Source organism: Euprymna scolopes, chromosome 31 (genome assembly GCF_053919585.1).
Source record: "Euprymna scolopes isolate OS-2025 chromosome 31, ASM5391958v1, whole genome shotgun sequence".
NCBI classification, from domain to species: Eukaryota; Metazoa; Mollusca; class Cephalopoda; order Sepiida; family Sepiolidae; genus Euprymna; species Euprymna scolopes.
The window spans coordinates 6,632,759-6,647,919 of NC_136512.1; the positions used below are offsets into that span (position 1 = coordinate 6,632,759).

A 15,161-nucleotide genomic window follows, 5' to 3' on the forward strand; every position below is an offset into this window, starting at 1 on the left:
ACGAAAATAATGTTTAAAATTACGGCAAACGAGTAGTTTCCAAGATATGAAGAAATATTTGTTTTAAAAAGTGGGGGATCACTTTTCTATAATAATTTAACGTAAAATGATCACCCACTTTGTGGCCACGATTTGAGGGGGGGGGCTTCCTTTCTACCATCGGAAAATTCTTTAAAATTACCTGTTTACATTTGGTGAGAAGCGGTGTAAAATAATGAACAGTTCTTCTGCTTGGTTAATGTCGGCACGTTACTTATGTTAAAACGGTTAATTAAACTGCATAAGCACCTGTTAAAAAACTATACAAGTAAAACAAATTATTTTTTACTTGTAAACTGGTTTATTAATTGTAGAAAACAAAAACAAACGGGAGAAAAAAGGAGCTCAAAATGTAAGAAAAATAAAACAAATTATTTTTACAATTGTAGCCATCCGTATTATAAGATTTGTGTGACGTCACTTCCAAGGTAAACAAAGAAGTGCGGAGCGTCAGGATAACCAAAAATTTTTTTTACCTTTTCAGGAAGACTTCATAAGGTCTCCGATAGGCAAAGCCAGCCCTTCGTACCCGTAAATTCTCCATTAGTCCTAAATATTTGACTTGGTGACTCACAATTTGGTCATCAAATAGATCTGCAAAAAAAAAAAAAAAAAAACAATTCAAAGAAACATTGATTATGTTTTTTAGTATTTGAGATAAGAAGTTCGTGTTCGTATTATTTGGATTTTTCAGGCGACTGTTCTCATGTTGACTGTTATTTTTATAACGTTTCAGTTAGTCTAACACCTGTTGGTAATAATTACCCTCAATCTGGTATCTCGTGTTTGTTGGTAGTTTTATGTTAGAGGATTTACTTGGAAATTGACGAATTGTATATTATATACTACTAGCTGTCCAGACTCTGATTTGCCTGGGAATTTATAATTTTATAATTTCATCCGACAAGGTTTTTCAAAATTTTTCATTTAAATTTTATTTAAAAAATAAGTGTCTTCTAAAAACGTGTGACCATCTTATTTAAATTTCCACTCAACAACCGGAGAGTAACACACGTGGTTCAATCCAGCAAGACAAAGAAAGGGTTATCATCACCATAATACCAAAATGAAGAAAAGACAAAAGGAAAAAAAAAAAACTCTGACTGGATTGCCTACCCTGATGAGGATATTTTTAGCGAAATATCAGCAAAAAAAATAAAAATAAATAAATAAAATGATTTTATCATTACATTCGACACTAAAAGGTTTTTCAAAATTTTTCATTTATATTTAAAAAAAAAAAAAATGTCTTCAAAAAGTGTGACCATCTTCTCATTCCCGTGTGGCAGGGATATACTAGCCAGCAGCCTTCTCTTCATTCTTAATTTGAACCAGTTAATATAACATTCTTGGATACCCATACATCCACAACTGTAACATCCATTCCAGGATTTTGTAACCATTTGGTAAGACCAGGTGCTGTATGTGCTCTGAAGGCTGAACATAGGTGAATGCCACTAGGTTATTCTTGTCCAAAGCACACTATAAAACAATGTAGTGCCTTCATGACACTGGATGATTAATGAACTCTCAGATTTCTGAGGATCGGACTCAATGTAGAAATGCCTTCTACCGATTCCATAGATTTTATTATTTGTTTAGGGACACGTGTATTTCAATCTACAGGGTTATCTGCATTAAAAATAACAACTTCCATTATGTCAATCATCCAGGTTTTTTTCTAGACCCGAAAACGCATATAAAAAACAAACGGGATTCAAAGAAACTTGAGAAATTACTTACTGGCACGTTGGAATTTGTTTGGTTTTATACATCGAACATAGGAAGGTTCCTTGGACATTAGGATTTCCATTAATTGGTTCAAGCTAATTTTGAATTGTGTAGCTGCCTAAAAAAGAAAAAGAATCGCTTAAAAACACAGAAATATAGTTGAACACGCAAACTTTTACTTTGATGATAACTAGGGCTGTGACAAGAGAATATTCTTATCATTGTTTTGACTCGAGTATATATCCGGCAGTTAATCAATCGAGAACCGCATCATTCTATATAAAAACATAAGATATTAACTGATATATACTTGAAAGTCAAAATAATGAAAAGAATATTCTCTTGTCATAGCCCTAGTAATGACACGGCTCAAATCACAAACCAGGATCAAATTAACAAATTTAAATTGAGCCTGGTCAAGACAGATTAACTGCCATCATCATGCAAAAAAAAAAAAAAACAGGCATGTTGTAAATGCAAAAAAAAAGAAAAAAAAAAAAAAAAAAAAAAAAAAAGCCCCAACTTTATTTTGAACTGAGGTAATACATTTTGAAATAGGAAAATACCCAAGATGTTTTTATGTCTTTTTACGCAAACTATAAAAAATTTTAAAAAAAATCAAGATAATTTTATGAGGTACATTCCAAAAATAATTCCTATTTTTTTTTATTTTGCCTGAATGGATCAGAGTACATTGCATTGTCATAATGACTGAACTTATGCATTCATGAACTGAAAGTTTCATTTCTCTGTTGCAGATATTGACAGTGTGAGACTATGAAAGCAACCCCTGTCATAAATGTGCATCATAAGCAGATTTGTGTCATTAAATTTCTGACAAAACTGCACTGAAAATGGTGTCGACTATGTAGAAAATAAATTCTGGAGCACAAAAGGTTGCTCGTTTTAATGGGACCACTCCCGTCTTTGTAACTCTTAAATTTTTGAGTTACAAAAAATGGGAGGCTTTACTTTTGGAACGACTCTCGTACTAAACTATGTCTAAAACCTTTATCCTATTTAAAAAAAAAAACACACACACACACGCACACACTCTTCATTAAACCTATCACCAAGTCTAGTTGACGATTAAAAAAATGTGCGTAATCAGCTGACATAATCGAACCATTAAAATTCAACTTTGCTCTGCTTCATCGTTATTTTCAAGGCAAGTGCTTGTCTGAGCTCCAATCTATGGTCTCCCCTGGCGTGACTTTCATGAAAAACACTCATCTAGCTGAAATCACTATTAATAGTTTCCTCCATTCTTTATCTGTGCTTAAACCTAAACACAGATTCCATGAACAAAGTTTCTTTCTTAGAACTGCACACCTGTGGAACTCTCTTCTGTTTGCCTGCTTTACAACTGACTATAATTTGATTGTCTTCAAGTCCAACATAAACAAGTTCTTGGTGAGCCGTCCCCTTAAGTAATCTAATTTATCAAAGTTTCACTACTAACGATTACTATGACATGTTTCCTTTGACCACTGTACACTCATTAACCCTTGTCCTCGAGTGGTCGCCGGGCCTTGATAAGTGGTAACTCCTTTATAAAAAAAAAAAACAAAAAACAAATTGGTGCAGAAGTTTTTGTAAGTTTGTAGAAAATGGACATTTTAAGCGATTGTAATTTATTTTATGTATTTTGTTATTATACTTAAACAATCGTGATTAATTTTCAAGTTTTTCTTTTTTTTTTTCCAGATTATTAAATGTTTTTTTATCCATGTTGAACTGAAAAACAACCTTTAGTCAACACAAAGAGTCATCTTCCATCAAAATGATGATGGAAGATGATGATGGAAGATGATGATGGAAGATGATGATGGAAGATGATGATGGAAGATGATCATTTTCACACAGAACTACTGGTGAAAGATTTTCAAGAATTTGGTTGGGAAATTATTCTCCCATTCTGCATATTCTCTTCAGCTAGCTCCTTCAGATCATCACTCATTTACAGGAATTTTGGAATCCTAGGAATCAGAGTCTGATACTGCATCCGCTGACTCTAAATTTTATTCTTTGATCTTCAAAAGTTAAGCATTTTTAAAAACTAATTAAAAACCAGCAGAACCTGTGAAAATTCCACAGGGGACTCGTATGTAATATATTGATGCTAGCATTCTGTATAAATATTCAGCGTAAATCGAGACGCTTTGATATTAATGTAGCTTTTTGTTAAAACTGCAAAAGACTTTATCTAAACTAGCACGAACGCCCGGTAAAGCCCGGTTGTAAAGTACGCTTAAATAAGATATTTTAATTCTTGCAGATTTTGTATATATTATTATAGAGTTAATGTTCAATCGATTTTTATATATTATAAAAGTTGTGATTCCAAAAATAAAACAAATATATCCATATGACTTGGGTGTATTAGCTTGGATCGAAACCAAAATAAAAATTTTATGAAAAAAATATGTTTATATATATAACTTGGGTTCCTTCAGCCATAATTATAAGAAAAGAAAATGAATTGTGTGCCATAAGCTAAAACTGAAACCAAAACTTATGAAGAATTCTTGGTAAAATTATTACAAGAAATGGAAGGTCATAACAAACAACCCGAATGTAAGTGTGACACACATGCTATCGTTTAATATATAGATAATCTTAAAAACGAATCAAAAATAATTAAAAAAAACAAACTAAAAATAATTTTTTAAAAGTTACAGATTAAACGGGGGGGGGGCGGATATGGAGCAACAGTATTAACCATTATAGGACAAAGATTGTGGTTGGTTGTTTTACGGCATATCAACCTTTTTCAGGTTATTTAATGCAGAATCCAGTGATTTTGAAAAAAACATGTTTTAATAGAGTATATTTGTTTTCTTCAAGTCGGTTTCTATTTAACCCATAGTTGGGACCCTAACATGTACTACCACTCCGGAGGAGAGTAGACTTGGGCGTAATTGCAATTAAAGGGTGGCTCCACACTCCCCAAAGCCCGCAAGCTGGGGCCCTCACCATCGGATATAGTTTAAGGTCATATCCAGGACCCCAAAGATCATAGGTCCTAATTTAAAATTACGATTTAAAAAAAAAAAAACTCACGGTTTCTGGGCGTTTTTTGCTACTGAGTTCTTCTATATTGAAGCACTGAGCTATGATGGGGTTCGTAGCAGCAACCATAACCTGAAAAAGAAAAAAAACAACATTTTTTTATGAAATCAAATCAATAAAACTCAAATTCATTTTTTACATTAATAACACAATGCATCTTTCTTCCTTATAAACTGAAAAATTTTGTTCTTCAATTATAAAAATGCAACCCTCTCTCCCTGAAAACTTGCAAATTATTAACTAAACCTATAAATTTGGAGATTTTCAAAAATATTTTTTAATCTTAAAGGAGACATAAAAAAAAAAAAAAAATCACAAAAGAGATAAAAAAAGAAAAGAAAAAAAAGTCCCACCCTCACTCTTTATCTGTGCCTAAACCTAAACATAGATTCCATGAACAAAGCTTCTTTTTTAAAACTGCACACCTGTGGAACTCTGTTCCATTATCTACTTTCCAACTGACTACAACATGGTCGTTTTCAAGTCTAATGTAAACAAGTTCTTGATGAGCCGCCCCCTTAAGTAATCCAATTTACCAAATTTCCTCTACTAACGATTCCATCCAGGTTGTCATTGATGGACGTTCATCCAAGCACCATAACATCAATGTGGGAGTGTCTCAGGGGTCGATCTTTTAACCACTATTATTCCTGATATTCATAAACGACCTCCCTGATAATATTGTGTCTGAGATGGGTATATTTGCTGATGATACAATGCTCTATAGCATGCATGAGGGAAGAACGGATGTACATAAATCTAAGACAATGGCAGAATTCTTAGAAAACGACCTCCAAACTGTAGTGGAATGGGGCCACAAATGGATGGTAACATTTAATGCTAGTAAAACTAAGCTGCTCTCCTTTAACAATTACAAGACGCCTTTCCAACCATCGATATCCATGACAACACCCTACCTGAGAATTCTTCCTCCAAACTTCTTGACCTAATTCATGGCAATATGAACTGGATCAAAGATATTGAGGACATTGCAAAGGCCGCTGTAAAGAAGGTGGGCTCCCTCTATCGGTCTAGAAAACTACTCATACCTGAGAGTATCTTGTACCTCTACAAGGCCACCATTCGCCATGCATGGAGTACTGTTGCCACATCTGGGCTGGAGCGTCTGCCATTAGCTTCTCTCACTTGGATAGGGGTTCAAAAAAAGAGTTTCCAATCTAATATATCCCACTTTGTCAGCTAAGCTCCAACCCCTGTCCCATCACCACAATGTTGCATCTGTGCCTGTTTTACAAATATTTTAACGGAATGTATTTTAATGAACTCCTTGCACTTGTGCTCCCTCGATGTACATATCCCAGACAAACCCGCTTAGTAACAAAATCTCACCCCTTTACTTGAGATCCCTAAATACTAGAAAACTTTCTATTCTAATTGTTTCTTCCCTCGAACAGGCAGTCTTTGGAATTCCCTTCCTGTTACCTGCTTTCCTGGCTGTACTGATATGCAGAAGTTTAAATGTAATATAAACCAACATCTTGTTAATCTTTCTTAGGTATGGTCCCAAATAGTAGCCCCTTACGTCCAAGTGGCGATATTCCACAAGTAAAAGAAAAAAAAGTACTGTACACTCATTGACACTTATCCTCGAGTGGCCCTTGGGCCTTGACAAGTAGTGACTCCTTTGTAAAAAAAAAAAAAAAAAATCCCGAACGAGACATAGAAAAACAAAATCACAGATGAAAATATAAAACAAAAAAGTATTGTAGGAAATATAGAAAAACTAATATAAAAATTCTAAGCAATACTAATCCTAAAAATTCAAAAAGGAAAGAATAAAAGAAAAGGAAAAAGAAAAGGAAAAATAAAGAAAGAAAGAAAGAGAAAGAAAGAAAGAAAGAGAAAGAAAGAAAGAGAAAGAAAGAAAGAGAAAAGAAAGAAAGAGAAAAGAAAGAAAGAGAAAAGAAAGAAAGAGAAAAGAAAGAAAGAGAAAAGAAAGAAAGAAAAAAAGAAAAGAAAAAAAGAAAAGAAAAAAAAGAAAAAAGAAAAAGAGAAAAGAAAGAAAACAGAAAAAGAGAAAAGAAAGAAAAAAGAAAAAGAGAAAAGAAAGAAAAAAGAAAAAGAGAAAAGAAAAAAGAAGAGAAAAGAAAAAAGAAAAAGAGAAAAGAAAGAAAAAGAAAAAGAGAAAAAAAGAAAAGAAAAGAGAAAAGAAAGAGAAAGAAAGAAAGAGAAAGAAATAAATAAAAAGAAATAAAGAGAAAAACAAAGAAATAAAGAGAAAGAAAGAAGAGAAAGAAAGAAGAAGAGAGAAAGAAAAAGAAAACAAACGAAAAAAAAAAGAAAAAGAAAGAAAAAGAAAGAAAAAGAAAAGGAAAAGTATACTCACCTCTTTTAAGTCCCTGTATAACAAGTCATTGTTTTTGTCCAGAAAGCCTTGTACGTTGTAGGTAACTTCACCGGCATAATGGATCAAACGGAATTGCTGCAAGAAAGAGGAAAATTAAGTCTTACAATTTTAATAATTATAATAATTTATAATAACCATGCAACAATCTCCCCTCCTCACACACACACCCGGTTTACAGCAAACATTCATATGAGATATGAAAAAAAAGACACTTTCACAAAAAACACTCGTCTAGCAGAAACCACTATCAATAATTTCCCCCACTTTTTATCTGTGCCATAACCAAAACGTAGATTCCATGAACAAAGCTTCTTTCTTAGAACTGTACGCCTCTGGAATTCGGTTCCATTTCCCTACTTTCCCCAACTGGTTACAATATGGTAGTCTTCAAGTCCAACATAAACAAATTCTTGATGAGCTGTCTCCTTAATATAATTTACCAAATTTCCACTACTAACGATAACTACGATATTTTCCCATTGACTACTTTACATTTATTAACAACTAGCGAGGGGTACCCGGCGTTGCCCGGGTGTTTGGAGGTGTGTGTGGGGTGGGGGTTAAAAAAAAAAGTAAGTATGAGGATCGAACCCGAACCATGGAGGCAAAGTTGTGAAAAAAAAAACCCAAAAAAATGTGCGACGTTAACCATTGCCCCAACGCGACATGCTTACGGAAACACGTTTGAATTTATTTAATTACTTGGATTTAGCAGGTGCTCGTTTTAATAAGTTAATGAGGTCAAGTTTGACTGCGGGATTTCATTTACTGCTGAACGCTTTTTTTCCTCGCCCCCAAGATGTTATAGGAAAAAGACTAACCCACATGCGGCGAGCGACAAATATTGAATATTTATCTTCCCGAAATCGAGAAAATTAAATAGACAGGCGAGCTTCGTTGTTAACTGCGAGATATTATGATTTATATGTGATATAAAAAGTTTTAAAAAGTTGTGAAGCGAGCGACCGCTTCTATGAAAGAAGCCTTTTGTAGACACACAGAAAAACGAACACACATACATACATTTTCGCTTTTATATTTATAGATTAGCCTCGAAAGTCTATCTTTGTTATTATCGTATGACATGTGACGCAACAAATACAGTTAAAAAACAATCCGTTCCAATTGATTGTCTTCTAAAGCAGGGTTTCCCAAAGCGGGCTCCACAGAGTTCTGGGGCTCTGTGAGTAAGGCTGAGGGGCCCCACAAGCCTTTTCTTAAAAACTACCAAATGTTATATATGGAAAAATTAAATGGCTGCATACATTTAATTTTTGATCTTTTTTTTTTTTTACTGGAAAGAGATTTGATACATAACTACAGATGTAAGATTTGATACATAACTACAGATGTAAAGAGTTTCAGGGTGGTTTATGAAAAAGAAAAGAAAAAAATAAATTAACAAAAAATGCAACAATTTTTGATTAATCAAAAACAAAAAATAGTTGTAATCATTATCATTAGTAAGTGTTAACATTAGAAATTAATGTTTTTCATATTTATTTTAGCAATTATCTTGTGAAAAACTTTTGTCCTGAAGTTTGAGAAACCCTGTTCTAGAGATTGAAAGGTTCAATCCTCACTAAGGCAACCAAAAATAAAATTTAAAACTACTTCAAGATATATGTACGAGGGGTGTGCCCCTGGGCCACTTTCAGTTGTCTGATCTAGCTGAAATTTTGCACGTGCAATGATTTATATCTCTACGGGTTATGTGGCAAATTACAGCTCTGAACTAGTTGTGGTTTCTGTTTTACAGGTGTTTGAACTGAGTCTACTGCTCTGGGAAGTGGGTCAGGGGCATTATTTATTGCACACCCCTCGTATATGGCGTTTAATATTTGCTATTTTTGCAACTTCTTGCATTTTTGCCATTCAATGTCACAGATATTTTGTGTTTATAAATTTTGTTTCTTCATTAATGTTCTTCTCGTCTTTCATCAAACGTAAAATTTTGTTCATTTCTCATTTATTATTGTTTTACATTTTTCATTCATCTTGCTTGAAAACAGCTGAAAATTCGCTATTTCTTTTTTTGGCTCCTTCATTCGTAATATTTATTGTTTGCTACCACTCTAAAAAACAGATACTCGTTGTCTGGCCTTCCTGCCCGTCGTTGTCAACTGCCCTTTCCAGCAGTCCTTATCCTTTTCTTTCTTTCGTCCTTCACAGCAATTTATTTTTTTTCACATGCATACTGAATTATGTATCTTTCTCTTTACATTTTTGTTTTCACAGGTGCATGCTGACAAACATATCCTCTTTCTCTCTTTTTTTAAACAGTTGTTTGCCTTTTCTTTCCCTCTTTATAGAGTCTCTCCCTTTCATCTCTTCATTTCTTTTTGCACGCAGGTGAAAAACAAAAACTCTTTCTCCATATTGCTGATAACAATTACAAAGAAAGAAAAGAAACAAAAAACATTGACAATTTTGGACTCAGCTTTAAAAATCAATTTTAAAATTAAAATCTGAAATAAAATAAGTAATCAAATCACATAATCACAAAACACACACGCACTAGAATTCCTGTACCAGGTTGGGTAAAAGTAAATCCCTTCTTTCTCCTTTTGCATTTCAGGCATTTTTTGTGAAATTATGTCAGCACATTATGTATGGCTATTTAAAAATAAAAATAATAAAAATTCTATTTAAAAATAAAAATAATAAAAATTCTATTTAAAAATAAAAATAATTCAATTTAAAAATAAAAATAATTCTATTTAAAAATAAAAATAATTCTATTTAAAAATAAAAATAATAAAAATTCTATTTAAAAATAAAAATAAAAATAATAAAAATTCTATTTAAAAATAAAAATAAAAATTCTATTTAAAAATAAAAATTCTATTTAAAAATACAAATAAAAATTCTATTTAAAAATACAAATAAAAATTCTATTTAAAAATACAAATATCCTGATAAAAACATACTTACATTTCTTTCGATTGTTTTTCTTGTGGCCGTGTCAGCCGATAAATGAGAAATAAAATGTGCATGGGCGGAATGGGTCTGTGATAACTTGTCTAAAAATGTCAGATCAGTTGGTTCACCAGGTCGGACGCATTCTTCATCCTTGAAAAAAAGAAATTAATGTGAGGGAAAAATATCCACGAAAATTTAGAGCTTCATGTTGGGAGTTTTCAGATGGGGTATTCAAAATTGTAACTTACTCAAAAATATATCAATGTAATGAAAAAAAAAAAAAAAAAAAAAAAAAAAGTAAACATTTTTCAGATGAATTAAAAGTTGATTAGGTTTTATTTTATTAATAGATTGAGTTTTACATATATTATTTAACTGGAATTCATTATTGAGATGAGTATTATTTATTCATTTATTTATAGCGGACATTTATCCTCATCTTTTTTAGTTGTTGTTTCACGACGTTTCGGCCAACTATTCCTCTGACCTTCATCAGGTGGTAACCGTGACGGCATAGGAACTTCGAATCTCCTAGTAAGCTTACTTGCCCAAAACGTGGTGAGACGACAACTATGAAAGCCAGTGATTGCTGAGAATGCAGTTAAAAGATTCGGAGTTCCTATCCCGTCACGATTACCACCTGACAAAAGTCAGGGAAATAGTTGGCTGAAACGTTGTGAACCAACAACTAAGAAAGATGAGGATAATAGTTTGCAATAAATAAATTATTAGATTGGGTTTTATTTTATTTTTTTTTATTAATAGATTCGTACATTTATTTATGTGCGGACTATTATACTCATCTTTCTTAGTTGTCATTGTTTCACGACATTTGGGCCAATTATTTGTCTGGCCTTCATCAGGCGGTTAACGATGGGATAGGAAACGTCGTGAAACAACTATAAAGATGAAAATAACAGTCCACAAATAAATATACAAATTACTCATCTCAAAGAATTCCAACAATTAAATTAATATATTAGATTTTATTTTATTTTTAATAATAGTTAAATTTTATTTTATTTTTAATAATTAATAGTTAGATTTTATTTTATTTTTAATAATTAATAGTTAGATTTTATTTTATTTTTAATAATTAATAGTTAGATTTTATTTTATTTTTAATAATTAATAGTTAGATTTTATTTTATTTTTTTTAATAATTAATAGTTAGCTTTTGCCAAAATATACGGTAACTTTAAAATATTGATATTAACATTTTCCTATTTAAATACAAGCAAATTAGCAAAGTGCCGTGATAAACCATGCGAATCATATCTAAGATAGAAGTCTGCATTTAGTTTCCAAATTTATTTAAAAGAAAAAAATTAAAACAATATTGTTAAACTTACCATAATGGCTATAATTCCAATAGGTTTACCTTCAACCAAATCACAGATTACTTTGTTATTGAAAAACTGGACAGGTTCCCACTGGAGATTTAAAAAAAAAAATATGTCTATTACATTTCATTTATAAAATTACATAAAAAGGGAGATCAGCAAATAACAAACCAAAAAACAATATATCATAACTGTCAAAAGAACATAACTAGGGGCGTCAAAGGGAAGCAACTTGGGACGCCAAAGGGAGACAACTAGGGGCGGACTGCAAAAAACAAAATAAAAAAAAACAAACAACATTTGAGGTATTTATCAAAAAAATATATTGGAATTATACATAAAGTTAATTAGTTGTACAAAGGAAATCGTGTTCGAAGTGATTATTCTTTTTGAGTGGAAATACATTATAATTTTTTATCTATTTTTAGATATTTTACCATCTGAAAACAAGTTAGTGTTAGGGAAACTGTGACAACCTTAATGAGAACGGTTATCATAAGAAAATGTTACTAAAATATCAAACTATCTTTATATATATATATATATATATATATATATATATATATATATATATAGTCTGGGTGCCCGGTGTTGCCCGGGTGTTTGTTAAGCAAAAAAAAAAAAAAAAAAAAAAAGTGGTGGTAATAAGCAGGCAAGCTCAAACCCGTACCACAAAGAACTTTGCTGTTGTGCCCATCATCAGACCGGAAGTGATGAATGTTTAAATTAAGGCTAGTCAATCGAAAAGAGGGGATGTACTTTCAAAAATATCTTAAAAAAGCGACCCACTCCCTGTAGAAAAGTGTTCAGTTGAGGGTGAAGGAATTAATGTTTTGGTCAATTTTTCGATATTTGTCGTCTGAAGGGTCGAGCTTCAAAACGATACCAATCTTGTGAAAATCTGTCGCCTGTGTCGAAAGTTTTAGGCAGACATACAAACATACATATATACATACATACATTTAAACAGACAGTTGAGATTTATATTATAGATTAAGGCAGATAGTGTTATATATATATATATATATATATATATATATATATATATGTGTGTGTGTGTATCCATAAAACCCTAGTTGCCTTAATTTCTTGCTGTCTTCAACCTTCTACTTCTTTGTAAATGTAGTGTCTGAAACTCCACAAAGGTATGATAATAATCCTTCATTTATCGTCTTTTGAATGTTTGACAGGCAAAGATGACAATGAATCTCTTTCCTCATTTGAGAGTTGTTTTGGCAACATTGTTTATCAGGAATCACAATCATCCAAAGAATAGTAATGTATTTGAACTGGAAAAATCTTTCCTGCATTTCATTTAATAAACATCTGTAATGAATTGCCGTCATACAAACAAATCAACTATTTCTGAACAGTCAAAGGAAGATACCTTAATCAAAATTATTTTCAAAGTATCAGTTCTAAGAAGAACACCATTTCGCCCATATAAACAAATAGTGTAGCGTTCAATGCATTATCCGTCTCAAGCTTATGTAAAAACTATGCGGACTAATTTTTTGTCTTTGCACATATCGATACCGTAAACAAGCTAGAACTTTTGAGAAAGTTGTAATCTCGATTATAAATACTGTTTTGAAGGAAAACACAAATCAGTTAACTTTCTTTATTTGTTCCTGACTCTATTGTAAGGTGTAAATAGGTTTTACCATGGATTTTGTGCGCCTGAAATTAATGCATGTGGACGATTACCCTTCACAGGAATTTCTGCATTACCAAATAACCATGAGTCATGTTCTTCCGGATTTTTTTTCTTTTATCCTGACACCGGATTTATTTTGAACTGTCTTCACTAAACATTTAAATATTTCTGGACATTCTCTAAAAATTATGGACTTTAATTACACATTGATGAATTCCATCCTTCCTAACCTTATAGTGGTCTGGGCGACCAAAAAGACCATCTTTATATCAAATAATTAGTCTTAAATAAAAATCTTTTTTTTTTTTTAATTCATGTGAACAAAATAATTCAAGTTCATTGCTGTTTGATTGATGCTCTTGAATTTTTCATTTTATTTTATTTTTTTAATTATAAAAAGTCTGATATTTGAATGAATATTTAAATGTCAATGTCTTTATACATCTTTCATTTCAGCCATATGTGCCTTCCATAGGCTTTTTTTTCAGCCGTTTTCTTTTTTTTTAAACAATGTTCACCAAGCAACAACTCTATCATTCTTTAAACCAAATTATTGCATGAAATTATTACATAAATCTTTTATCCTGAAAGTTCTCAACGTAAAGTGACAGCTTCGCAAAGGCGAATTAAATAACACATTTAAATCAAGGGAGATAATCTTCATAAAAAAATGTTTACTTGCCTCGATTCCCTCCCTTTGGTATTCGTCCTGCTCCGATTTCAATGTCAACTCAATGAAGAGCTGTTGTAATTTTTCATTACAATAATTAATACAAAATTGTTCAAATCTATAATAAAAATAAATAAAATATTAAAAAAAATAAATAAAAGTTTAAAAAATAAAAGCTTTTTATTAAATTTAAAAAAATATTACAAAAATCTTTTAAAAGATAATTTTTTTTTCAAAGATTTAAAAAAAAAAATAAATTCAAATTTTCGATCTGATGGAGATAGATTTAGTTTAGTAACTTTTAGGTAAAAGAGAAAATCTACCTCATGACTGGTACCTGCTTTGAATTCGAAAATTGACAAACAGGGTTTATCAATAAACAGTCCATTTTCGTTCACTCATTGTTTTTAGGACATCATAATGTATTATTACTGATTACCCCTCCCCAATAACGTGGCAATTCCGGACATTTTGAGTAGTCACATGACCACCTACGTCCGACGGTTTCAGAGATACGATGCTAGTGAGAGATGTGTTACCAAGCAAACACTGATCAGTGACCTTCAATCATTTGATTTCTGAAGAGTTTAGCTCTGGACATAAAAGTGCATATATAACCAGCATGTGCTTCTCTAGGGTCAGATCTGGAGTTTTTGCAAAATTAAATTCCATGCAATGCAAGAAAGACTTCCACAATCATTTACAGGAATCTCTTTAGCATGAAATATAATTTCTTCAGTAATATTCTGAGTGGAATAAATTATTTGAAGGTTTAATTAGGTTTATATTTTGTTTCAATTCTATCCAGAAAAAAAACTATTAGGCTATTTACAAATTAAAATAAACTATTAAAAAAATAAATAAAAGAAAAAAAATCGAATTATAATTTAAAAAAAAAAATCCACTGTTTAAAAAAAAGAAAGCACTATGATATTCGAATTCAAAATTTAACGGTTTTAAAAGATAAGACAATTCAGGATTTTTTTTAAAAATAGATATATTTTTTAAAATTAAAATCCAAATTTTCAACCAATAAAAAGAGTCTTTTTCAAGAAAATCCTGATATTTTTTTCTTTTAGATGCTTTGCACGTCCTCAGATGTTGATGAAGATCAAGTTTTTTAAAACAGTGTGAAACATTGTTCGTTCTATTACTTTAAGATACATGACCGACGCTTCACACTAAATCAGACATTTAAAACTTTTTTTTTTTTTTTTTTTTACTAATGCTCACCTCCCACAATGCATATCGCCACTTGGACATAAGGGGCTCCAGTCCACCTAGCATGGTTTAGGAAGGGGTTCAAATGTTAGCTTCCTAGACAAAACACACTAGAAATGCAGGTGTCAAATGATTTAA

The 15,161-nt window shown here is 31.5% G+C and overlaps 1 protein-coding gene across 10 annotated transcripts in view; it reads right to left on the reverse strand.

Moving 5' to 3' along the window:
• The window catches only part of LOC145255612 (unconventional myosin-Ic-like), a 333,792-nt gene that overhangs the window by 67,738 nt on the left and 250,893 nt on the right, over positions 1 to 15,161 (reverse strand). For all 10 annotated transcript variants that reach the window (XM_080114110.1, XM_080114114.1, XM_080114109.1 and 7 more), the window contains 7 exons: positions 13,815 to 13,920; positions 11,485 to 11,565; positions 10,145 to 10,282; positions 7,190 to 7,285; positions 4,834 to 4,914; positions 1,783 to 1,888; positions 516 to 633 (listed from right to left, as the gene is read on the reverse strand). In XM_080114110.1, coding sequence (XP_079970236.1) covers positions 516 to 633; positions 1,783 to 1,888; positions 4,834 to 4,914; positions 7,190 to 7,285; positions 10,145 to 10,282; positions 11,485 to 11,565; positions 13,815 to 13,920 — 726 coding nt within the window. The remainder of the gene's footprint in view (positions 1 to 515; positions 634 to 1,782; positions 1,889 to 4,833; positions 4,915 to 7,189; positions 7,286 to 10,144; positions 10,283 to 11,484; positions 11,566 to 13,814; positions 13,921 to 15,161) is intronic.